Source organism: Cryptotermes secundus, unplaced genomic scaffold, assembly GCF_002891405.2.
Source record: "Cryptotermes secundus unplaced genomic scaffold, Csec_1.0 scaffold146, whole genome shotgun sequence".
Lineage (NCBI taxonomy): Eukaryota > Metazoa > Arthropoda > Insecta > Blattodea > Kalotermitidae > Cryptotermes > Cryptotermes secundus.
In genome coordinates, this window is record NW_019733838.1 from 450,585 (window position 1) to 475,827 (window position 25,243).

The 25,243-nt window shown below is 37.1% G+C and overlaps 2 protein-coding genes across 3 annotated transcripts in view; one reads left to right on the forward strand and one right to left on the reverse strand.

The window, feature by feature from the left end:
• LOC111868201 overlaps nt 1-19,127 on the reverse strand; it is a 193,250-nt gene extending 174,123 nt beyond the window's left edge. For both annotated transcript variants that reach the window (XM_023858640.2, XM_023858641.2), the window contains exons 1-4: nt 18,910-19,127; nt 13,100-13,233; nt 11,084-11,321; nt 8,964-9,048 (exon numbers count right to left, since the gene is read on the reverse strand). In XM_023858640.2, coding sequence (XP_023714408.1) covers nt 8,964-9,048; nt 11,084-11,321; nt 13,100-13,233; nt 18,910-18,942 — 490 coding nt within the window. In that variant the 5' untranslated portion in view covers nt 18,943-19,127. The remainder of the gene's footprint in view (nt 1-8,963; nt 9,049-11,083; nt 11,322-13,099; nt 13,234-18,909) is intronic.
• Nucleotides 19,128-19,372: 245 nt separating this feature from the next.
• LOC111868202 (ubiquitin-conjugating enzyme E2 S) lies at nt 19,373-24,921 on the forward strand. The gene is made up of 5 exons (XM_023858647.2): nt 19,373-19,504; nt 19,659-19,806; nt 20,741-20,931; nt 22,677-22,805; nt 23,822-24,921. The coding sequence occupies exons 1-5, from the start codon at nt 19,487-19,489 to the stop codon at nt 23,972-23,974; spliced, it is 639 nt and encodes a 212-aa protein (XP_023714415.1). The 5' UTR covers nt 19,373-19,486; the 3' UTR covers nt 23,975-24,921.
• Nucleotides 24,922-25,243: the final 322 nt, after the last annotated feature.

A 25,243-nucleotide genomic window follows, 5' to 3' on the forward strand; every position in this document is an offset into this window, starting at 1 on the left:
TGGAGAATGGGGTACTGAATTGAACCGATCTTGAATCTGATACCTCTGCCACAGGAGACATTATCATCAGACCACCTATGTGAATGCATGTGGTGTTAATCTCAAAAATGACGAATTATATAACTGAAAAGTACAATCTTCTGGGTTGTAATGCTGTGTAGTTCAGGGACAGTTAAAAGTTTCACAGGAATAAACCAGCTAAGAAGGGTAAGCAAGCCAAGCAAGAAACCATCAGAAGCAGGTGTTACTTCCCATAACACTTTACTCTTCGCAGTCAGTGCCATGAGAACCTCAAATCTATTACCTATGTCAGTGGTTCTCAACCTCTGTGAAACCATGGCCTGGTAATTTTTTTTTTATAAGATGAGGGCCCGGTACTGGGCCATGGCCCGGCAGTTGAGAAACACTGACCTATATAATCATCTGTTTGCACTATGTACCTGAAAGCTTAAGTTGTAATATTGATACAGCAGTCTGTACCAAACAAAAGTAAACACTATATGACATTATTTATAACACTCAAAATACCTTTATACAGTTAATTAAAATGTTTCAAAATAAATTCCACAAACTAGATAAAAATCTCTCTCTGGGTACACAGGTAGCTCCTGCTGCCACCGTTTCGACTTTCATTTGGTGATGTTTTACACATTTCACCTGAATGGGTAGGTGTGATATAGCTACGAAAGCAATGCATACATATGGGTTAAACAGTGAATCCACATTCCTTATAACAAAAGATGTCGTAACCCACATTAAATGAAAAATAGAAAGGTACAACAATACTACTATCCCTGCTAAAATTACACAATAGATGTGAACTGCTACAGTTCATTGCTTAGAGGCCTGTACAAATTTTGGGTGTCAGGCTGTCTTCCTATTATATTACTATTATGCAAGACCCAACAAATATCAGAAAAATTTCTTCCTTTTCCTTTTCTTTTATCCCTTGTATACTTTCATCTCCTCCTCACCTTTCTCCCTTCTGCTTTTTACCCCTTTCATCCTCCCCTTACTCCACATTAAAACAATCATCCACGTTCTGCCGTTCTCTTACATTCTTTTTTCATCTTTTATTTTCTCATGTACACAGTATATCAGAAAACAGTGCAATGGTGGGAAAAACTGATCTTCACATTGTGGTAGGTAGCAGTTCTTAGTAATGACATCTCTGTGTATGCTTGTGTGTCTATACATCTTCATGTACTTCCCATACTAGCACCTGAACAGTTGAATGAATTTTATTTATATTTGTTATTTAAAGAGTTTATCCATCATAGTTCGGTGCTCAGTGAATATGAACATTCTAGCTCCAATAGGAACCTACTTATGCCGTCCCACTAAAATGCCAAATTTCTTTAAAATAGCTCTAATTTAAAAAAAAAAATCCAGTAATTTATGGAGATTATTAGCCTAGATAAAATTTAAAAGGCGAATCTTCTAGAAAATCATGGTGCATGCCCTAGCTCAGACAATTACACACTGCATAGATGTCCCAGCTTACATACTGAACTACCAACTTTCTACTGAACAACTTATTTCTTTTCTAAAGTAATGGAGTCAAGGTCAATTGTATATGAGATGGTTGAGCAGGCTTTCCATTAATTTTTTACTTAACACACATGACAGCTCTTTATTATTATTTTTCTTGCAACATCCTTGGCTTTCATGGCAACATAGCTTCAAACAGCAATATATTACCCTTCTTCCGCCCTAACCGTAGTAACCAAGGCAACAATAAAATCCTTGCTATTGTGACAGTGGCTTTAAAGTTATCGGCTTGCCATTCTACCATTTCCATTTTTTTGCTGTAACCTTGGCAACTGTATAACTTTGGTTACCACAGTGACAGCAGCTTCACGTAAAATTGTATTACCCTTATTTTGGAATAACTTGGTAAACACTATCAACTTCATAAAGCTAATAACCACTACAACAACTACAAGTGTTCTGAAGGCCTCCAAAGATGTCGAACAGTAAAATATGGTCATGACTCCCATGGGATTTTGAACCAAGGAGGTGAGGGCAGCAGTGATTTTGCAGTTAGGCAGTCAGTCAACCACACATACCACACAGTGAGTTGTTCAGTGATTTTCTTAATTAAAAGCAAATTAAAAATGTATATAAGCTTCACCACCAACACAACAGCCTTATCAGGTAGATACCATTAGCACTTTAACATATGACGATTTCAAACAGTTCATGGTGACCGATTTTCTTCAGCATTAGTCTTTGTAACTTCTTAACTTATAGATCACATAAGAGTTTACTTGAAAATAATTCAACTGAATATCTTAAGAATTATACATTACAGATCTATAACTCCATTTACAACTGTAACATAAGAACCTACTGTGAGAATATGTAAATACTTTCACTATAAAATTAAACCAATATTTTAGATGATCTAAGACAATCAAAGATGTTTCAGGTCATTGGAGTCCAGTCCATTTCCATTCTTTTATAAATTCCTATAACCAATAATAGCAATATGTTAGTCCTGCAATCTCTGAGGTCATGTAAATCTTTGAAATTTTATGATCAAAGATTTTCAGAAACTATACAACTACTGTTAGGGTTTAATTCTTCATACGATGTAAGATAAATTCATGGAAACCACACCATATATTTACTCTTCTCTGTGAGAGTTAGAACTGATGAAGAACTGTAGCTAGGCATATGTTAGTAACAATTACAGATCACTACCATACATACAAGATGTATATGAAACATTACTTTGGTATTGAAAATTTCAAACATGGCAATTGTGTGAATCTTTGGGGTTACCAATATTTCTCAAAAGTTTTAGACAGTGGAAAATATGAGAGGAACTCGAACACAAAGATCACTGAGTTGTATAATATTAAGTTTTAATTTAAGCTGCTTTCTGTACAAAGACATTTTTGGAGAACAGTTGTACACAATTTGTTTTAGACAAGTCTAAGGTCTTTGCCACAACACTTCTTCTTTACTGTACAGGAATGGGGTTTCAAATCTCTTACTACTATATGGTGACAATGATGTTGCAATCTAGAGTAACAGTTTACTGTCAGGGAAAAGAGGATTTTAAATGTTTTGTTTCTACAGGTCAGGCAGCCATATTTTAACTGGTGACTTCTATTATTAGTAATCAACAAAAGCTGATGAATTAGTAATGACATCCAAACAATGTTAAAGAATATGTAACCTGTAAAGTGATTCTGAACTGCAGCCATCAATTTTCTTTTGGGGGAGGGAATAAGATTTGAGATTTATTATTTTCTGTACACCACAGGGCACAGATATTACTTGCACATGACAATTAAAGCTCCTTACACATTTGAATCATAAACTGTATAATTTTATTTAAATTGGAAGCAGTCATCTGAGTATGGTCACAACAACTATTTTGTTAATATATGTGACCACAGTAATTATTTCTTGAGAACCAATGAACTCCCAACTTAAACAAGAATAACACTCCTATTATAAAGTCCAGAAACCTTAGATAATGTATAATATATCTACAAAAAGCATTTTAACACATACACAATTACCATGCTTTATTCTCTTACTGTCTTAACATTGGTTCTGCCATAATTAAATGTACTTCATTGCAAAAATTATTTTTTTCTCAGTTTTATAATAATATTAATAATAAGGTTATCTGAGATTTTAATCACCCATCATAGAGTCTCTTTACAGCAGCAAGAAGAGAAGAATATTTAAAACTGCAAGGTGATCTTCCAGTCATACTGTGATGATTTAATGACTAAGAGCACACCCTGATAATACCAGACATCAAGTAGTCCTGAAATTCCACCACAGTTTGTACATAAGAAGAAATAATTTGTGACATTACACAGCATCATTTAAACCAACGCCATATTCTAGCTTTAAAAACTACTCCCATTCATAAAGAAGGCTTAATGCATACTTTACCAGTGCTCCCTCATATCATGCTCAATGTCTATGGTACCATCTGAAGTATGAAAATCCTCATACCTGCATACAAGGATCCCACAGCAGTGGCATAGCCAATTTCTTAAATTATGATGCAAAAAGAGTCATAGACAATACTATCACTAATGAAGGTACTTCCATTATCAGTTATAAAGATTACGTCTTGGTAACTTTTTCATGTTGTTTGTAGCAATAAATACAAAAAAAAAGGGGCTTTTCTTTTTACATAAAATAAACCAGACCCATGACAGGGCAGGAAGTAATCTTACTTAGAGTTCCAGTTCCAGTTTAGTGACTAAACCCACTGACCCCAACCCAAGAAGAAACCTGAGACAGGACTTTGTAATTTCATAAATGAGAATGGTTTCTTTTCTTAAGTTATAGGAGTCATGAACGTGAAAATAAATATGGACAGCGTTTTATAATCATTTCAAGATCAAAGAAAATGTCTAATCTTCCTATCTTCCATTCAGTTCTAACCAAAATTAAATCTATCAGTGGTGTACTCCACAGCTGGATCTTTCTTGACCCACCATAGTTAGCAAGAAACATTTTCCCACCAAAATTTCGCAAAGTACACTCATGGGAAGATCACATATTCCAGCTTCAAACTATGCACAGACACACTTTAGACAATATCGTTTACAACAAAAGTGTTAAAAGGAAAACAAGAACAAAGAATATTTTTCAAAATGTGACATATTTTTAAACCTACTAAACCTACTGGAACAGATTTACAGATTCTTATACTACAAACTGGATATAATAAAGTAACTCTAAGAAAAGGTAAGACCACAGCAAGCATTCCACTCTTAAATTATACGCATAAGTGAGAGAACATACAAAACAGATGTGTTCCAACAATATCACTGCAGATTTCTGGAATTCTAATACTAATAATAAATAGTAAAAATAAATATATAACATATGGATCCACCTGCTGCAGATTCACGATTTCCATACATATACATCACATTTTGAATCAAGCAAAACCACTGAACCTGAAAGTCTGAAAAAACAGTAATCGCTCACATGTATAGTACCATTCTCATTTCGTTGCTGCAATGGAAAAAACTAAAAGGCAAACTGAAACATCCAGACAAATGCCTTACACAGTGGTGCTGAATAATGTTTAATGTATTCTTTTTATGATCCAATCAATTCTTCTTCTGCTTCATTCCTTTTACTGTTTCAGCAAATGTCAACATAATTTGAGCAAAATATTTTTCTAGCAGACCATGATGCTTCATGCCAGGCAATAAAACTGCAGTTGTTACTGTAACAAAAAAAAAATATAGGCTCATCTCCAAAACATATGGCATTCCCAAATGACTCAGAACTGACAATGTTTCACAACCAGTTAAAAATTCTCTACGATAAAGTGTTTTACAAAGAAGACAACAGGCTGAACGCAAACAGGCAGAATAAAATCCAGACTGAACGATTATTAGTTATTTCACAATACTGTTTCAACTGCACACGATATATAAAAATAAGGCAGGATGGTGCTCATAAATGGCGAGTAACTGGTGACTAAGCAAGTAAAGGTAACCCTGTAACAGGCTGTGGAGGCCCATAGGGTTGTTAGATGTTGAGGTTCCCACATTTTCTAGACAATCGGCTCATAGATGGCAGCAAGGTTGTCAGCCCTACATGCTGGCCCTCCTTTACCCCCAAGAATTTTCCAAAATTATTCCTGGGACTCATTTGTGTTAGAGACTGAGTTGACTCCAGGGCCATAGTGCGGCTGGAAGGATTAGGTCAACTGAAAGAAATCCAATGACCTCATCGGGACTTGGACCTGCGACCTTCTGGCTTGCAGCACAGTGCCTCAACCAACTATGCTACTGCATGCCCCTTGAAGGAACTGGTAAAGGTGTAATTCAAGCTATTAGTCCCCAAGCATTTTACCTGCAGAAACTAAGGAAAATCATAATCACAACACCCAAGTAGCCCGGCTGAAGAATATAAATAAATATAATTATATGACAGTAAATATAATACAGTAGCAAATGGAGTGGATAAGCTAATATCTACAGTAATTCTCTAGATCCAAGGTAAGGGTAAAGGTAAAGGTATCTTTGTAACAGGCAGTGGAGGCCCATAGGGTTGTGAGAGGTTGAGGCTCCCACATTTTCTAGACAATTGGCTCATAGATGGCGGTAAGGTTGTCAGCCTTAAGTGCCAGCCGCCATTTACTGCCCAGGAAGATTCCTGGTACTCATTTCTGTTGGAGACTGAGTCGATCCCAGGGCCACATTGCTACTGGAAGGATTAGGTAAATTGAGGAAAAAAAGAATTCCACCTCATTGGGACTTCAACCTGCGACCTTCTGGTGTAGCATAGTACCTCAACCAACTATGCTACTGTGTACCCCAGATCCAAGCTGAAATCAACATTAATTTAGAGTAATCACTAAACAAACAATGGCATATGTAGGGGGTTAGCATGACAAATAACAATGTGTTCTGTATTTGAGGATTTGGTTTAATGGGACTTCTTTACAATTACAATCGATTTATAACAGCTCACAAACTTAACTCCTTCAGAATGCCGTATGAAAGAACCTCTATGAATAATCTCTCATGAATCTCTCAATGAACACTCGTTGCTACAGATATTCCTACGTAACGGTCTCAACAATTTCCATTGTTGCGTCGCTCAGCGATGGACGACATATAACACGCAACAGTATTATTTCCTTCGCTTTGAATCTCTCACTAATCTCAGCCTCATGTCTTTATAACTACCACATGGCTGGAATAGAAGTCATCATGTTGAACAGTTAATTCCCTTTCTTCTGCTGGTTGTCGAAGGAATCTTGTATTTAGCAACTCGTTACCTGGCAACGACTGCTATTTGTTGTAATGGAAATTGGTCTTTGTTAATATTTGTTGCTGTGGAAACATGACTACAGAGCCACTGTCTAGCAATGGACATCTGCTCAGGCTCCACCATTATGGCTTTCAGCCGTCATGTCACAATAATTTACCTCAGCGGACCCACCTCCAAGTCACTAAAGCCCACAAAACAATTCAAGCAAATATATTAAAAGAGCTAGTTCAAAAGTTATACGCAATACAATGGTACAATACAGATCTACAATTCCACTTACAACTGCAACATACAAAACTATTCTGTGAGAATGCACTTTAAAATTAAATTATCACTTTAGATCATCTAATACAATCAAAGATGTTAGCCAATCCACTTTCATAATTTCATAAATTCCTATCACCAATAATAGCAATGGCAGGCCACCAAATTCTGAGGTGGAAACAATCATTCCATTTAATGTAAATCTCTGACATCTTGTGATAACAGTTCAAAAACTATGCAGTCATTGTCAGGTTTTAATGAGCATTATGCCATAGCATCTGCTTCCACCAACAATGCAAGATGCAATCATCTCTGTCTCCACACTGGCATGAGATACATTCAGTATTGTGGTTACTTCTACTCCCTTTTGCTATGTCATAAGACCAAGGTCCTTTTAATCTTACCATGTGCTACTACATTAAGAAAAAGTAAAGATTGGAAACTAACCAGGTTTAAAAAGAAAGCAGTGGAATGAACTGTAAATATGCACTGACATAAAGTAGCTTGTCAGGATGCATTGAATGCTATCACAATTTGTATGAAACAGTAAATTTGTCTGTCTCTTCTTAACAAACCTCATCTATACACTTGACTGACAGGTGTGAGGTTACATGAAATATTAGAGATCATAACATTTAGGACAATGAATTACAAGAGGATATCAAAATGCATCATGAAATGTAGTCTAAAAGGAAAGGAAATGAGAAAGTCAAAGATAAGAAGGTTCTGGGTTAATCTTAACGGAATGAAGAGTTTCAAGAACTGAATACTACTTCTGTGGTTATGTGTAACCATTTACTCATCAAAAAGGTTATGTCTGCGCATAAAAAAATACAATTACAAAGACAGACTTTGAACTGTTCAGTCGATTCACTCCTTTCCTGGTCTGTACAATTTTGATTGGTTGATTGCCGGAGTCCTATTACCTCCAGGGACTTACACTGTATTTGCATTTAGTATCTAATATATATATATATATATATATATATATATTGGCATTTGATATATTTGTTATAGTGTCTTTAATTTGGTACGTCCTACCCAAAAACCAAATTTCGGTCTTCAAGACCTTTCCATGTTTCAACTTCAAGAACTCAATCACCTGAATATGGCAATGGCATAGTCTCTACTAAAAATACAATGCTTAAAATGTGACAACTTAGTCAACAAAGAATAAAAGCTGCCTACAATTCAGTTCAATTCAATTTATTTTTCGTTCATCAAATCTACATTTGGCAATGGCGCCACCAGATATAGAACACGTCCAAGCCCTAGTTACAATAAAATCAATCCAGAGGACAACATCATTAAGATATTACAACATCCACAACCATTGTTGCAATAACTGATGATACAATGCTATAATTAAACAAAGCATGCATATAACACTCGGACTGCAACTTATTATCATAACAAAATACATATCAACATTGTCAATAACAGAGCAAAATCATATCCAACAAAGGAATAAGAACTGAATCAAAACATGCCTCTACTGGGTAATATCCATGTTGCTGTGAAATAAGAGTGAAAACCAGCATTCATGTAATTTTGTTCCAAACTCTGCTTATGGAATTTATTTGGGAAGAACTGGTGTATGGAGAGGACAGCAAGAGGGAGGGAAAGGAGAGAAAGAAAGAAAACTGAAAATGTGTTTGGCCCAGTAACAGTATAGTATACACAAAGTCCACCAATGGTACAAAAATGCATGGATTACATACTGTGCACAGGGCATAAAAGTTTGTGTTAAATGGAAACCTACATGTACTGGATACACTGTTTAGGTCTCATGGAATTCTACTGTAAATTTTACTATATTAATACATATGATTTGAATTCTTGATATTGGTGGGTATAAGCAATGAGACATATACAAACACAGTGTATTCTGAACAATGATCCATAAATGAGGTTCTACTTACCAGCAAAGTATGTAAGCAGCATATTATTAACCATATTTCCCAGCCAAGCAAGAAACAGCAGACTTGAAACCATTGTCAAATAGTACTGAAAATAATACATTCACAAATAAACCACATATTATTACACAATACATACAAATTAACTACAAACAAAAATTACTGATACATTCCAGTTTAGGGCAGCAAAATATTTTAACACATAATGAGAAAATTCACTGCTGAAAAAGTTAGTCTCACTGAGTCGCTAAGGCAGAGCATAGCAAAGAATATGGGAATGGCATGCATGCACACACAGGTATCCCTTGATTTATGAAGGTAATTAATTCTGTGAAATCTGTCTGTAAGATGAGAAATTTGTAGATCTAAAATGAAATTCCCATCACTTTACATGTAAAATCCACCACTGAAGTAAAAATTAAGTTTGTTAAGTGAGAAATATGTACAAATTAGCACACACTGTTGTAGCAAAAATTCATAAATTGAGTAGTGGTTAAATGAAGGGGGTGTGTGTGCGTGTGTTATCAGTTCATTCAAGTGTCCTCTTTCTCAACTCTATAAACATACAGGTTGTGAAATTAACACAAATTTCTGTTCAACAATATTCAATATATGAAGAAAAGACAGTTAACTTTTTCACACTGAATACAAGTAAAATTCATAAAAATTGCCAGGAGATGACTGTTCTGGCTTCAGTAGCCAATAAATCCCCATATTAGCTCCATGGACATGGAGGGTAAATCTAAAGTAGAAGAAGAGAGTTACAGATTCTGCATCAACATAAATTCCATTCATATTACCTCAGAATTCATCAAGAACTGCATGAAACAAATTCCCTTAATCATGTCTAACTTTGGCAGTAGGCGCAACAAGATCTACAAGCTAATGATTTGTCCTCTGCTACAACGCTTATTGATGATACAACATTTATTAGTCAAGTCAAAGGCACATTGCGACTGACGGTAGGCCAGTTAGTCAACAGGTCTTGATGTCGAGCCCTATGTGGGGCTCATGTACAGATACTTTTATTTCTAACATTTATTAAACACAGATGTTTCCATTTATACAGTATGCAATACTGGCCACAGAAAAATCTGCATGTGTTGTGGCAAGCAGAATATCAACATCAACTATCAGTAAAATGTGTGGCGTGGTATTTTTTATGACAAAATTATTTTTTAGAGATAGCATATTTAACAGGCAAACTATGCTCCATTTCTGACATTACCATCATCACTGGAAGAATTTATGCTAAATGTCTGCCAAACATGACAGGTGTCCAGTGCATTATGTGCAAGAAGCAAGAAACTTCTTAATAAGTGTTTTCCACATAGCTGGGTGGGACTCGGTGTAAAATTGTCACGGCCACCTGATTCACCTGACCTCATTTCTTCCTTCAGAACAAATTAAATGATGATGTTTACAAGGACACTCCGACTACACCAGGTGAAATAAAATGATGCACAACTGTAGCATGTACTATGATAGGCCCTGATAATTCAGGAAGTAGGGGTCACGTGAACTCTGCAGTCTGGCGAGTGATGTCATAATACACATGGATCTTTTACTAAATGATTACAACACTGTACTTCTGCTGAAGGTAACCACTTACAGCAACTATTGTAAAATAATGTAAATTAAGCTTAATAATAAACCACAATAGAAGTGGAGAGAAAGAAAAAGAAGCCTGAGTTCTGGTATTTTTCTTTTGTGATCTTAAAGAACTTAGTGCAGTACAGCATGTCACTGATTATGTCTTCTCTGCAATGCTGGCAATGAAAATATGTAGCGGCACTGGCAAAATCAAAGGAGACCTCGATACCTCAATAATGCCTCTGTGTACAAAAATTTGCCCTCCTCATTTTAAGTGCTCAGTTGATACTATGCAAATTTTGTTAGAATATTTTTGATAATGTAAAAAATAAGGGATATACTTCAGGTGGCATAAGTTATTCCACCACCCTGTGCGTGTGCATGCTTGCATGTGTAATAGGAAAATCTAGCTGTGAAAGAAACCTATGGCCTCAAAAATGTCACAATTGGAAGATTAATTTATTTGTTAATTTATAATTTACAATCTATGGTAGCCTCTAGGGGGGTCAGCCATGTAGACGAATACCTACCACTTTTGGTCTTGAATGTCGCATATCATAGAACACAGACCATTTGACAGATGCTTGAGTCTGAACATTTGCCAGTTCACGACAGATCTCTTCTAATTTTCGTTCCTTACTTCCAGTCCAATTTTCAGGATGGCAGACACTGGCTGTGAGGGTTGGTACCAAATAATCTACTAGTGTTGCTATCAGTCCAATTACAGAAACAGTTGTAAGAACTGATGGATCCAGGTACCAGAACAACCTTAAATAAACAGACACTGCATGATAACTCACCAGCCCACAATTTTGCAAAGATATGTGAATGAAAAAACAGCACACATCAAAGAGATTAACAGTGAAAATTAGAAAGTACAGGCGAATGGAATAAACACTATGAGCAGATCTTCGTAATTTTGTATCCTTCATAGGCCCTGTTCACTTACTGCAGATAAAGTTCTATTTTATAGAGGTCGCTGTGTTGCCTTGAAAACATGGTATATTCCAATCTCAGAAAGATGCATCTAGGATATGTCGGTCAGTTTATCAATAGCTGCAGGTAGGAGAGGCTGACAGTGAAGAATTTAGCATGCTGTTATTAGCTAGCATGAAACACTTGTCATCAACAATCACCACACTCTGCCTGCCTGTCTGTCCTACCTTGTGTCTCCCAAACGGCACATTGCAGAAAAACTTTTAAAGACAACACTCGCAGCTAAGAAGGGAACACACATCACAAGACACGGTTTACACAGAATATAAGAAAAACGACCCCATAGTGGAAGAACTACACACAAGTTTTAATTATGACACATAAGATGAATAATCTTTACAAGTTTTAGTGTGTGTAAATTTATTATAGTTGACATATACGCACTTTTTAAATACTTTTTAAATAATTTTATAAAGGCAAGCAATGAAATAGATTAGCGTAATTAGGGCACCTGATGATGGCACTATGTTGCCGAAACATGTCGTGAAGTAACATGTGAAATTGAGTGCTCTACAAGACGGCAACTGTATACATATCATGGATGAAGATCAGTGCAACAGGATGCTAAAATACAACTTTATGGTTTGGGTTAACACTTCCACAATACGAGTAGAACTCTTGTTGATGTAAAGACAATAATTGCCCATCATGGTCAGATAAACCATTAAATACTGGAAGAATAATATAATTTTCAAATTCAGTTATATCTATAAAGATATTGTCTATTAATGTCTGAGTTGCAGTGCTAATCCTAGTTTGGAAATGAACCACACTATATAAATTGAAAGACTGCAGCATATAGTTCAATTGTTGCTTCTTATTATTGTCTACAAAATAATTTATATTAAAATCACTGCAAACTATAATCTGTAAGTTTGGTTTGTAAATTTTTTTTATAACAGTTTCTAATTGGGTAATAAATAAAGGAAAATTACTGGACGGAGACCTATAAATAGCTAAAATACAAAATATACTAGATAAAAATTTGCATTTTACAGCACATGCCTCCATGGTTTTGTCTATACATAATTCTCTGATATTAATACCTTCAAAATCCACTGCTGTGAGAACCTCAAATTCTTATAAATTCTAGACCAAATGTCAACAAACTGCATGGCTACTACACTTTACAGCACACACAAATAATGGTGCCTATATGTTTACAGTGCACCAGTTCTTCCTTCCACCTTCTGATGCACATCCCCCCCCCCCACCAAGTACAAAATTTATTTTACAGTAGTTTTTCTTTGGACATCATTCACTTTTAAGCTTTCCATGTATAGAATGCACAAGAAAGAAATGCAAAATACAAAATCAGGATATAGGCAAATGTGGAAGGAGAAATATTAAACAAAGTGAACAACAACACATTTTATATAGTTTCAAAGATGAAAATACTGAATAAAAAAACGGTGGGGGGAGGGGGGGCCTACCGAGGGAAGATATGGAAAAATGTATAGGGAATCGGTGGAAACAGGTATGAGATATATGGTTACCACATGTATGCTCATCAAATGGATAATCAGAGTTATAAATACTGATTTACTCACAGAAAAAATGTTGTTGTGATGCCAACTAACATGCCTGGATACCAGCTTTTTTCCCACAGAAGAACTGAATTCAATGGCAATATAACTTCACGCCATCCTTCTAATTCTCGTTTCAGGTGCTTTACTCGTTTATCCTGAAACAACCAGTCTCATTATGAAGTATATAACTGTAAATACACCTCAAGGGAAATACATTACATGTAAAAGGAGAAAATGAGTGACAAGCATAAGTGGCGTTTCCCAGTTCCAAGTTACCACTAGGGATAAATTCACTTGACAAAAACAATTATAGTGTCTTGACACACAAACTGACTGCATCTTATTTCAATATAGTGTGATGCGGATGTCGCAACAGGAAGTAGGGGTCACGTGAACTCTGCGGTCTCGCGAATGACGTCACGTACACCACTCCTTCCATCATTACGCAACACTTGCTAAACACCCCCCCGCTGTGACGCAACAGAAGAGCAACTGTGTCAGGCAACCACTGCCGTAGTGACGTAACAGCATCGAAGCCGCTGCAGCTGCTACAGTAACAGGCCAGTAAACACTCTGCTACCCCCCACAGTGATGTAACAGGGAACACCGCTGTTAACACGAGGCAGCAGGGAATGGTATAAAAGGCCGGCTGAGCAGTGATACCTCCACCGTGACCCTGCGAGTCGTAGGAGGTGACAAAAAGGGAAGTTTCAATTCTGAGACAGTAAAATATGGTCGCGAGTCCCAAGGGACTCGGACCTGAGTAAGACTGTGATGGCAAGGACCAGCAACATATACAAAAGACAGACCCGTCCTCTCGTCAGAGAAGGCGCCCCACAGAAACAAGACAGTAACTGTCAAACAGTAATAATTAATATCTGGTCATGAGCCCCAAATTGGGCTCGACACCAAGACTTACTGACTGACTGACCGTCAGTCGCAATGTGACTTTGACTTGTGAGCCAGTGATATTATATATATATATTATTCAAGTGATATAGTGGAGTTTAGAGAGAGTGATCAGTGGAGTGAACTTTTTAGTGAGACATTAGAATTCGTGCATTCAAGAGAGATTCAATAGTGATTAGTAAATCCACTACACCAGTGAAGTAAACAAAACATGTTGGGCAGAGTGGTTTATACAGACTTCACGATACGTAATGTGCTCACGGCCAACTCCCATTTGGCGAAAGTGGTATTGGTGAAGTTTGCGCCCGGCTGCGGCTGTGTGCAGTGCTCTGCGAAGCAATAAACAAATGGTATATCTGAGTGTATACCAAGATGGTGGATGTTCCACAACGGGGATACCAGAAATACTGGAGCTATCAATGCTGAACTCTGAATATCATGCCATAACAAACAAGAACCCAGAAATAGCTTCTGTAGTACAACAGGTACAAAAAGTGGTCAGTGGCATTGAAAACCTTACAAAATGCACACTGGCTAGAGTGGGGGAAAACTCTCAGTGGAACTATTGTAAATAGTGCGGAGGAGAACAGAGCAAAATCTTATAAGCTTTTAAATGGGAAGCTACTTTTCAGTGTTCTCTACGGCATTTACACGGTAACAGTGAAAGAACTGCAGGACGTCCTGAAGGTGAATGCACAGGCAGGACAAAATGGAGCAATGAACAATACCTCATTGGAATCAACAGCCCAGGATGACAAATTCCAGGAAACAAAGAGACGCAAGAGACATACCTCTAATGATACCTCAGAGACGACCAAGAAGACGACCAAATCAATCCCAATATCCACAGCTGACAAGCAGACTCCAAAAGCAGTGCCAACTCGCAACTTCTTCGCACCCCTCAGAGCTAATGACATGGACACAGAGACAACTGGAGCATGAGGCTCCCAGAAAATCAGGTAGGCCGCCCACCAACAGTGATGACTTCTACCACAAACCTAATTCGACTCCAAAGCGACCTAAAAGAATGTGTCAAAGGAGAGGGCAAATTCCGAAACACACAAAATGGAACTCGTATTACAACAAAAGAAATGATGGACTATTCAGCCATGAAATCCTACCTGGAGAAAACTAATCTCCAGTATTTCATCTTCTCTCCAAATTCTGAAAAGTTTATCAAGGCAGTAATCACCACCTTCCCCCAGACACACCAGCAGAAGATATTTCCAGCAGCCTTGAGGGCTTAGACTCCGTCATAAACGTGAGGCAACTGACAACCAATCGAAGAGCATCAAATGGACAGACCTACGTGGAAACCCTACCGCTCTTGTTACCTTAACAAGAAACATAAAATCTCAAGAGATATTCAAGCTGAATAGCCTTAATCATATAATTACTAAGGTAGAATCATACAGAGCTCAAACGCAGTGCTACAATTGCCAAAACTTTGGCCATGTCTGGGCCAAATGCAAGCAACCCCCACAATGTCTGTTGTGTGGTGGTGGCCACCTGCATAGGGAATGCCCAGAAAAGACGAATACAGAATCTACACCGAGTTGCTGCAATTGCACCCTAGTAGGAGAGAAACCTCATCCAGTGTCATACCGAGGTTGCAGCCATGCGAAAGGAGAACTGCAAAGGAGAAGAGCACAACGAGCTCCAATTGGAGCTGGGATGACGTTCTCCTCTAAGTTCACCTCACCAGAGCAATCCTACGCAGCTGCACTGCATCAAGACAACACCAGCACTACCAGATAGAGGGGAAAAGCGTCCAGCAACCCGTGCAGCAGCAGGTGCCAAAACAGGAATTTCAGTAAACAGATTTGTCAGTAGAGGCTCCCAGTTCGTCTAACAATGACACTGTAGCCACTGCAGTGCATCAGATCATGACAGAGCTCAGTGGAGCTATATCACAAGAAGACAGAATAATGGTCATTACAAAAATGGTACTTAATTTAATGCAACAAAATGGCTGCTAGAGTTCATAGGCTGCTCAGAGTCATAGCATTTAGTGCAAATGGCATTTGGAGGCAGCGCTGTGAGCTCAGTAAACAGCTGCAAGACTTACATATAGACGTGACTCTTCTCTCAGAGACAAATCTCAAACCCCATGATAGATTCTTTATTCCAAATTATCACTTTTATCGTACTGACCGCTTCCCAAGAAGAAAGGCAGAACTGCAGTTGCAGTGAGAAAAGGCATTCCCCACAAACATGTAGACCTGCCTCCGCTTGTTTCAATAGAGGCCACAGGGGTTTGCATACCGATTGGTAATAGCGAAATACTACTTGTAGCAGTATATAAGTCCCCAGGCCACACCTGGAATGATGCTGACATCACTGAGCTCTTAAGCTTTAGACATAAGTCGATATTGTCGGGAGATCTGAATGCTAAACATCCATTTTGGAATAGTGGTGTTTCCAACTCATCAGGCGTGAAACTGCTGAATTTACTGCATATAAATGAGTTTGAAATTTCAGCACAACGTCCCACTCATTACTCTCCTATGGGAAATGGTGACGTGCTCGATATTGTTGTGCACAAGAATGCCTGGCTGTCAGAAGTCATTGTCTCTGATATTCTGGACTCAGATCACCTACCAATTGTTTTCCACTTGCTAGATCATGTTAGAACTGGAAATCTTTTGGAGCCGGTTGACAAATTCACGGATTGGAAGCAGGTTCAAAGCTCGCCTCTGAATTAATTTCACCTAGAATCCAGAAACTCGGAGGAAGAAGCCAATAAAGTGGCCCGCGACTTTACGCAACAGTGCCTAGTTTGGCTCTGCTACATGTTTAGGCTATTAAAAGCCATCATCAGGCAAATACATGTCTACCATATATACACCACTGAACTGCAGTACTAATAAAATTGGATACAATAACATTAATTAATATTAAATTTTGTCATAATCAACAACTGATGATTGAATTAACCAACTGCTGATTATAACAAAATTTAATACTATTACTTTGCCCATGGGAACACAACAAAATCACAAAAACCAACGAATGACTCGATGTAAAGCATCACTCGAAGAATTTTTATTCTTGTTTTACACTATAACTTTTGCATTATATAATCTAATTTATTGCATTTTTACATGAAGTATTTTAATATAATTAATATTATTGTATCCAATTTTATTTGTACTGCAGATCAGTGGTGTATGTGTGTTAGCCACGTATTTGCCTGATGATGGCGTTTAATAGCCGAAACGTGTAGCAGAGCCAAACTAGGCACTGACCTTAATATTGTTGTGTTGTGACAGTTTTAATAAAGAAACTACAGAAGGGATTATTGTGTGGGGTTTGTAAATTGTCTAAACCCGCAACAGTGTTATAAGTATTTGTAGTTATGACTTGTAGGTTGTTAAATTCACCAATTAACAATCTGAACAGTTTCTTCAGTAGCAAAACATGATACAATAGCAAACAACTATTCTGTACATGGCTTTCTTCAGTGTACAGTAATTCAGCTAACAGTTTTCCTGCTGTCATGCAACATGAACATTGTCACTCTCTTCACATAAATCTAATGTGGCCCCTGTAAAACTAATGTATATCCAAATACAGGGAGATGCTCGCTTGAGAAATTCTGCCAGGAGCAAGAGCTAATATTTATGTGTTCTTGCTTAGAGCATATACCTTCCCGCTTAAGTCTCCAACACCACAGTACATTCAAGTTTCCTTGCTCAGAATCCTCCCTATAGATTAGCATCTCTATAGCCTACAAAGATGGTGTTACATGAAATTTTTGTAACAGTAATTGTTCAGACCACGGTCTCCTTGGTTGTGGCACTGGGCAGTCTTGCAGGTGGATACCAACATTTTGGAGAGCATGCTACCTCCATCTTTGGAGTCACGTGAGTATGGTGATAACCCTTCCCTTGTAATTTGCATATATACCAAATTACTCACTTTGAGCCTGAAGATAGAGGCAGCATGTTCATGTGAAACGTTTGTATCCACCTACTACACAGTGCTGTGAACCAGAAGGTCATAATCTTGTTGTGTCTTCGATTATTTAACACTACTTTGTCAACTACATATACCTAGTTCTCATAATCAAAAATCTAAATTATATACTAGCATTTTTTATTGAATTCTATGGATCTGTTTCCGAAAGTACCAACAATCAGCCAGGACATGCGGTAGAGTAGCTGGTTCAGGCACTATGTGACAAGCTGGAAGGTCACCGGTTCAATTTCCAATTGACGTAATCCTTCTAGCCACACTATGGTCCTGAGGTTGACTCAGCCTCTAATAGAGGTGAGTACCAAGAATCTTCATGGGGGTAAAAGGCAGCCAGCACATGAGGCGGACAATCTCACTGCCATCTGTGAGCCAAGTGTCTAGAAAATGTGAGAGCCTCGATGTCTCACAAGCCTATGGGCCTTGGTATATTGACTAGCTACGGGTTGGATGACCATGGGGTCGAAGTTCAAGTCCTGGTAAGGTCAAAAATGTTCTCTTCTCCAAATTATCCAGACAGGCTCTAGGGCCCACAAAGCTTCCTATCCAATGGGTACCGCGGGCTCCTTCCCTCAAGGTAAAGTGTCTGGGGCGTGAGGCTGACTTGTCATGTCCAACTAGTGACGGGGTCAAGAAAATATCCATACATCCATTCCCCCATACGGCTTCATTGCGTAATTGCGTAATTAGTTATGCACAGGGCCAACTTTACCTTTACCTTTTACCTCACAATCACTTTTTACCAGTAGGTACTGCAAAACGCATAAAGCAGTGAGAGAGCGTCCACACAAATATTCAATACATCAAATGCTGGAATGGTCTTCTACTTTTCAAAATGTATTATAGGAGTCTATTCTAATCTCATGCACAGAGCTCTATAAAATCAAAACTGCAGGTTATGAGCACTAGGACTGGAATATTACACCCGTAATAAAAGGACGATTTACCTGTTCATTTACCATCATGTTATCTGCAGCCATTCTTCAGATTCTGAGGAATTTCAATTTAATCTTTACACAATATGTATATATATGCACCCTTTCCTACGCTGTTTAACCGTCTTAACCAACACTACTCGCGAACTATGCAATAACACTGTCAATCGCTGTCAATTACCTACACGCACACTGATATCGTTCTTAGAGGACATGTTATTGCGATAGTATCCGTGGTAATTGGTGGTAATAATATATAATAAATAGATTTCGCTGCTACCTGTAGTGTTGAATATAAAGCATGAAATTCTCATATAATATTATATTTCTTACTTCTGAAATAAATAATTCACTATTTCTCATTTGTAAATGTTCTTTGTTTTTGCAAATTATACTAATAAAGAGAAAGTTCATTTTGGGGTTGAGATTATATGTTCTTATTTGTGATTGGCTATAATTTGAAATGTTACTTTATATTATAGCAAACAGGAGTAGCTGTAGTAGAGTTAGTGACGTTAAGGATTTTTATGAGTATTTGTAAAGAATAATCCTGAAAAGTGTATAAATTGTCCCTTGCCTATACAATAATATGACAGCGATGAATTCGGTGAGTAATTATAAGAAATGCAAGTGGTCACAGCTTGATTTTTCGATTATGTGTTTGCTAACCGTTGCCTTTAGTGCCGTGTGTTAGAGGACCTTGATAATTACTACGGAAGATGATATAAATACATTAAGATTTTAATTTACTATCATTTCAGATGTCGAATGTTGAGAACTTATCGCCGCAAATTATCCGGAGAGTAGTAAAGGAGATGAATGACTTAGTAAATGACCCACCAGAAGGTATCAAAGTAAACATCAATGATGAAGACATTACAGACATCCAGGCCTATATTGAAGGACCAGGTAATAAGCTATCGTCCTTTATATGTGATTAAAATGTAACATACAATACGTAAATCCACAATATTAGTCTTGGGTCGTTGCGTTTTTTCATGTATATCAGTGACCAACCACCCAACATAAACACCTCTACACCTGTTCTCTTTGCATAGGATAGCGTAATTATCGCCGAATCAGATGTGTGCCGTGTTGTAGAATTATCAAACGATATCCTAACAGTTATTAATGTATTATATCCAACAGCATAATTTTTAGTTAAAGACAATATAAACATAATAGCAAACTAGCAACTAATATACAGACCTGTTGTAATGGTTAGTATATAAAGAATGTAAAATCAGAGTTCCTTGCTCCGTAAATTTATAATTTCTTAAATTAGAAAAGACCTGTAGGCCTCACTTTATCAAAATTGTGCTCCACATATTTAGCAGTATCATTCCTTATATTTGTATTTTTCATATTCTTGTGTAGTCGTGGCATTTGTCAGGGCATTATTTGCAAACTTAGCTGGAGCACAATTTTTGTTGTGTGTGTAATCACTGCATCATTTTCTGTATACCCTGTACAGCTTAAAATGCCCCATGTATTTGCAGACTGTTTTGATAGGTAAAGCCATTAAGTAAGCAAACTGTAAGAACATTTATTAATATGTTGTGTGTGTATTGCATAATATATGGAGTGTTTCAGTTCTTTAATGCACTGTGGTCCATTGTTGAAGTGTTACTGAACATTTTATCTCTATAGGATTGTTCACAGGAGAGAATTGTGTTTAAATTTAGCACAGTCATAATGTTAGTTTGATATGAATGTAAATTCCCATGATATGTTTATAATTTGAGCCCTGAAGTTCGGTTGTATTATAAAAGCTTTCTCTTCAAGTTGGCACATGTAAAACTTTCTTCATAGTTAACATTTGTTTCAAATATTTCTGTTCCAGCTGGTACACCATATGCAGGGGGAGTTTTTCGTGTTAAACTTGCCCTTGGAAAAGATTTTCCACAAACACCGCCAAAAGCATTTTTTCTCACAAAAATTTTCCATCCAAATGTAGCAAAGAATGGTGAAATCTGTGTCAATACACTGAAGAAGGACTGGAAACCTGACCTTGGAATCAAACATATACTGCTTGTATGTATAAATGCTTTTTAAGTTACAGAATGTTAAGAAGGTAGAATAGGGAACATATGATTATGTAACATAGAAAGATATGTGTAATGAACCAATATTTGCATGTCATTTGTTTATTTGGAATGTGTCTGCTTATACTTGTAGCTGCAAATACTGTTGAAATCAGTGGTGAAAAATGGAAGCAGTGTATAAAATATATTGGGGAACTTTTTTACAATATTGTATCCTCATTCAATCGTTTCTAAATTCAGGCTTTATTTACAGTTATGAATCCTAACATAACTATTCTAATGTACCTAAACCACCTAACTTGTCACTGAATCCATCTTGCCCACAGCAGCTGACTGATATGTTGTGGTGCAGTTTCCATATAAATACTTTGCAGCTACAGGTGATTCAGTTGCCGCTTATGACAGTATGACAGTTTACTGCATGACTAGAGGGAATGGTATAGAGGTGACAGCTGCTAGCATTGATCCTCTTCTGCCTTCAAGCACACCTTGCAGCTTGTAGACAGATTCTGAAGTTCTAAAGCAAATAATTCACCATACACATACATCACACCCCTGCTTACACACTGTATAATGTTACATTGAATGTTATGAGGATTTCATTTGTTCCATATTCTTATATTATGTGTTAACGTGACCCATGAAGGTACTGCACTATTAGCTCTAAGTAACTGCTTTATATCTTCAACTGAATATCTCAAACCTCTCCTCATACACTCTTTCCTGTTTCACAAACTGAATGTGTGATCCCACACTTTTTGACATGGTGTACATGAGTCTGTGGGCACTTATACCTGTGGATGTTTGCGAAGAATCCTTTGAATGCACATCTCTAAGTTTTCTTTTGTATAGAGAATTCAACTGTGAAAAGTCTATTGAGTGCTATATTTCACTACAAGAGCAATAGATTGAGATCTAGGGAGGTGGAACTAGCACACACACCACATTGGTCATTTTTGTTGACTGCATGAGTGACTGTTCATTTCCATATTGACTGCAATCAGACCAATATATTGGCATAGTGGTAACACACTACAGGTTCTCAGTTAAAATTTCAGTCAGGGCACCAGCTATCCTAACAGTTTTTTCTCCTTTAATCTTTCATCTTTGGCATGTTTTGGTCTGAGAGACCATCTTCAGAAAGACTGTATTGATATGTCCTTCTGAAGATGGCCTCTCAGACTGCAGAATGTCAAAGATGAAAGATTAAAAAAGGAGGAAAAAACATTCGTCAATCATACTGGACAGGGTTGATAACCTTTTATAATCCCACATTATCATCAATAGATAGAGAATACCTATGACAAACATTAGAACAGGCAGTAATCTGGACAATGTTGGAGTCGTCTGCTTCCCATGTACTGCTGTTCCAACCTGCTCTGCAGGTCCTGGAGAGGACATTGGATACCTTAGTGAAGTGTGAAATAGTGAGGATGATAAGTAATAATTGTAACGTACTTTAAAGTTGTGGCTCTATTTATTTATTTAATAAACATAATTAATTCTAGATAAGAATTTACTCATGCCCTGAAGGCAGAGAATTTGTTATTCTAAAACACTGGTTAACTTCCTGCCAGACTATATGGTTCATAATGAACAATATGTACCCTCAATTTTCCTTCTTTGGGTGATGTATGAGATGTGTGCCTATGGCTGATATTAGAGCATTTCAGTTGCTTTATTTATGTTTTCTTTGCATTTCATCTCTCTATAACATATATTTTACTGTTACAGACTGTGAAATGTTTGCTCATTGTACCAAATGCAGAATCTGCACTAAATGAAGAAGCTGGAAGATTACTGTTGGAACAATATGAATGTTATTCTCAAAGAGCAAAAATGATGACAGAAATTCATGCATTGGTAAGGGAGTACAGTAATATAAATTCATTCAGTTGAATGCATGTTCTATTTTCTGCAGAAAATGTCATTTTCTTTGTGTTAATAGAAACAGTTGAGTTATAGAACATGCAGTTAGTTCCTATACTACCTGTTTAATGTATCTGGTAATGCAGTCCCTGAAATATATAATGTACGTTGTGAGAATATTAGATATATCACATTTTGATAAATACATAAATACAGGTAGTGCTGTGCATGCAGTATGGAAATGCTTTCCTTGTCTGTATATTCTATATTTCTGCCATGGGAAACTTGTCCACAGGTAAGACAATTCAATTTGTCATCTATAAGTTTTGAAACATGATAAGAAGCTAGTTGTATTCAAGGAGTAAAAGAGGGCTGAAGGTAGCTGTTAACCACATTTTTGTACCGTTCACTCTTGAGGTAACTGCCACTTCAAACTGTCCTCCACAAAAGAAAGTGCACAGCCAAATGGACAAGGGACATGCTGTTATCTTGATCAGGAGTGGGCACATATTGTTACTCAGATGGGAATGTCTTGAAGTGACTGCAGGTTAGAGAGCCTAGTGAGGAAAATTCCACAAGTCAACTAATGGATTTGTGAAGTTTGTATCAGCTATTCATATTGGCTGAACATACTTTCCAGATTCACCAAAATGCACACAAATTAAACAATAATGACTCAAGTCACAATACCATAAACTCTGACAAATGTTCTCAATGTGTGAAGGATGCACATTAAAGTGAATAGGGGGACTCCATTGTGCTTAAGTCTATTTATAAGTATAGTAGATAAAGGTCGCATTTCTGTCAACATCTGAAATATATTTACTTCCACTCTAAATCATGTATGAGAATGTAAAAAGTCTTGAAAGACTATTAATAATGTCAGAAAATTATTGCTGGGGGACACTATTTCTTTGATGGATCATATTTCCCACCCCTGATCGTGATTGTTGCAAATGGTAGGAAGCGCTTTTGGGTTCTTTAATATTTGAATTTTCTTTGTCTTCTAGTCATCAAAAGTTCCCAAGGCAGGGTTAGAAGTAGCAGCATCCTCAGCTGATGGTCCCATGGCCAAGAAACATGCAGGTGACAAGAAGGTGACAGCTGACAAGGAGAAGAAGAAATTACTTAAGGATAAAAAGAGAACATTGAAAAGGTTATGAAATCGAAATCTGGACTCCTGATCTCGGCTTTCCAGGCAATCAATAGGAAAGATGGAAGATCAGACTAGGAAATATTTTTTTTTTATCTGTATATATTTTTAAAGAGAGAATGGCACTGAAATTAATTTAGATGGCAACTATTGAAATAACAGCATTTAACAAGCAGCTTACTGTCAAAGGTATTTCTAAGCAGTACGTATTAGAAAATGGATTACTGTTATTTCAATATATCTTGAGACCAGTGGAGTTGGTTTTAAGTGGAAATTAAGTACTGTATTTATTGGCTTAGATATGTCTTTGTTGGACATTTATTTCTTTTTGTTATTTATTTTATAAAACATTTAAGCACATCTTATATATATTGTACACAATGGGGCCCTAGTGTTAACATAACTAATCTACACTAAATTTTGGGTTTTGTACTGTGTATTGAGGGTCGAACTACGAACATCTCAGGCCACAAATATATCCATTCTTGCGATAACTTAACCTTCTAATAAGAGTTCTATGTACTGTAGATACATTTCTTTAATAGTGTTAAGTAAAGCATTGTGTGAGTGTCTCTCCTATAAACAGTGTAACAAATTTGGATCTTTGACATTTTCTTTGTTGTGAAGGGAAAAGAGCTAGGAGGACATAATAAATCTAAAGGAATGAGAGGGCAGTTGTGAAACTGGATTGATACTTAAAACAGAAAAATTTTAACCTTGTCAGATATTCTTCAGTACTACAGTTCCATCAGACCAGATCTACAGTAGTTTATGTGTGGCAACATTATGGAGAGTTCAGTGTCATGGTGTGCACCTCCTTCAGGTCTGAGCTTTACGTTAGCATCATTGTTGACTACAGTTGTGAGGTAGAATGTGGATGTGTGAATGCTTGTGTGTTGTGTTAGTGTAGTGTAAATTGTGTTATTTATATTGTCCATTAAAGTAATTTTAGATAAATTTTGTACTTTCTGATCATCATATAATAACCTGCTGCTCCTTTTCCTACCTTTGCAAAGCACCATGGAAGGTTTGAATAGAACTTCATTATACCAGATATATGTACGTGGTGTGTTCAAAAAGTATCGAGCCTTCTTTTTTCCCGCGTAAACCAATGAAGCGCGGGAGGATCCCTTCGGTGGAGATGTGGAGGGGACATTCATGCGCAGTCGTGAACTTTTTCCCGCCCGCAGAAAGCGTCAGTCGCTGGCAGTCAGCCTATGAGTGAGGACGTGTAGTGAGCGCTCATCGGATTCCAGTAAGGTGTAAAATGATGGAACAA

What these genes read in the sequence shown, in the direction of transcription:
- LOC111868202 (XM_023858647.2), top strand. An exon ending in GGCCTATATTGAAGGACCAG is followed by an intron (nt 19,807 to 20,740) that starts GTAATAAGCTAT and finishes TTTCTGTTCCAG; the next exon opens with CTGGTACACCATATGCAGGG. An exon ending in TGACAGAAATTCATGCATTG is followed by an intron (nt 22,806 to 23,821) that starts GTAAGGGAGTAC and finishes TTTGTCTTCTAG; the next exon opens with TCATCAAAAGTTCCCAAGGC.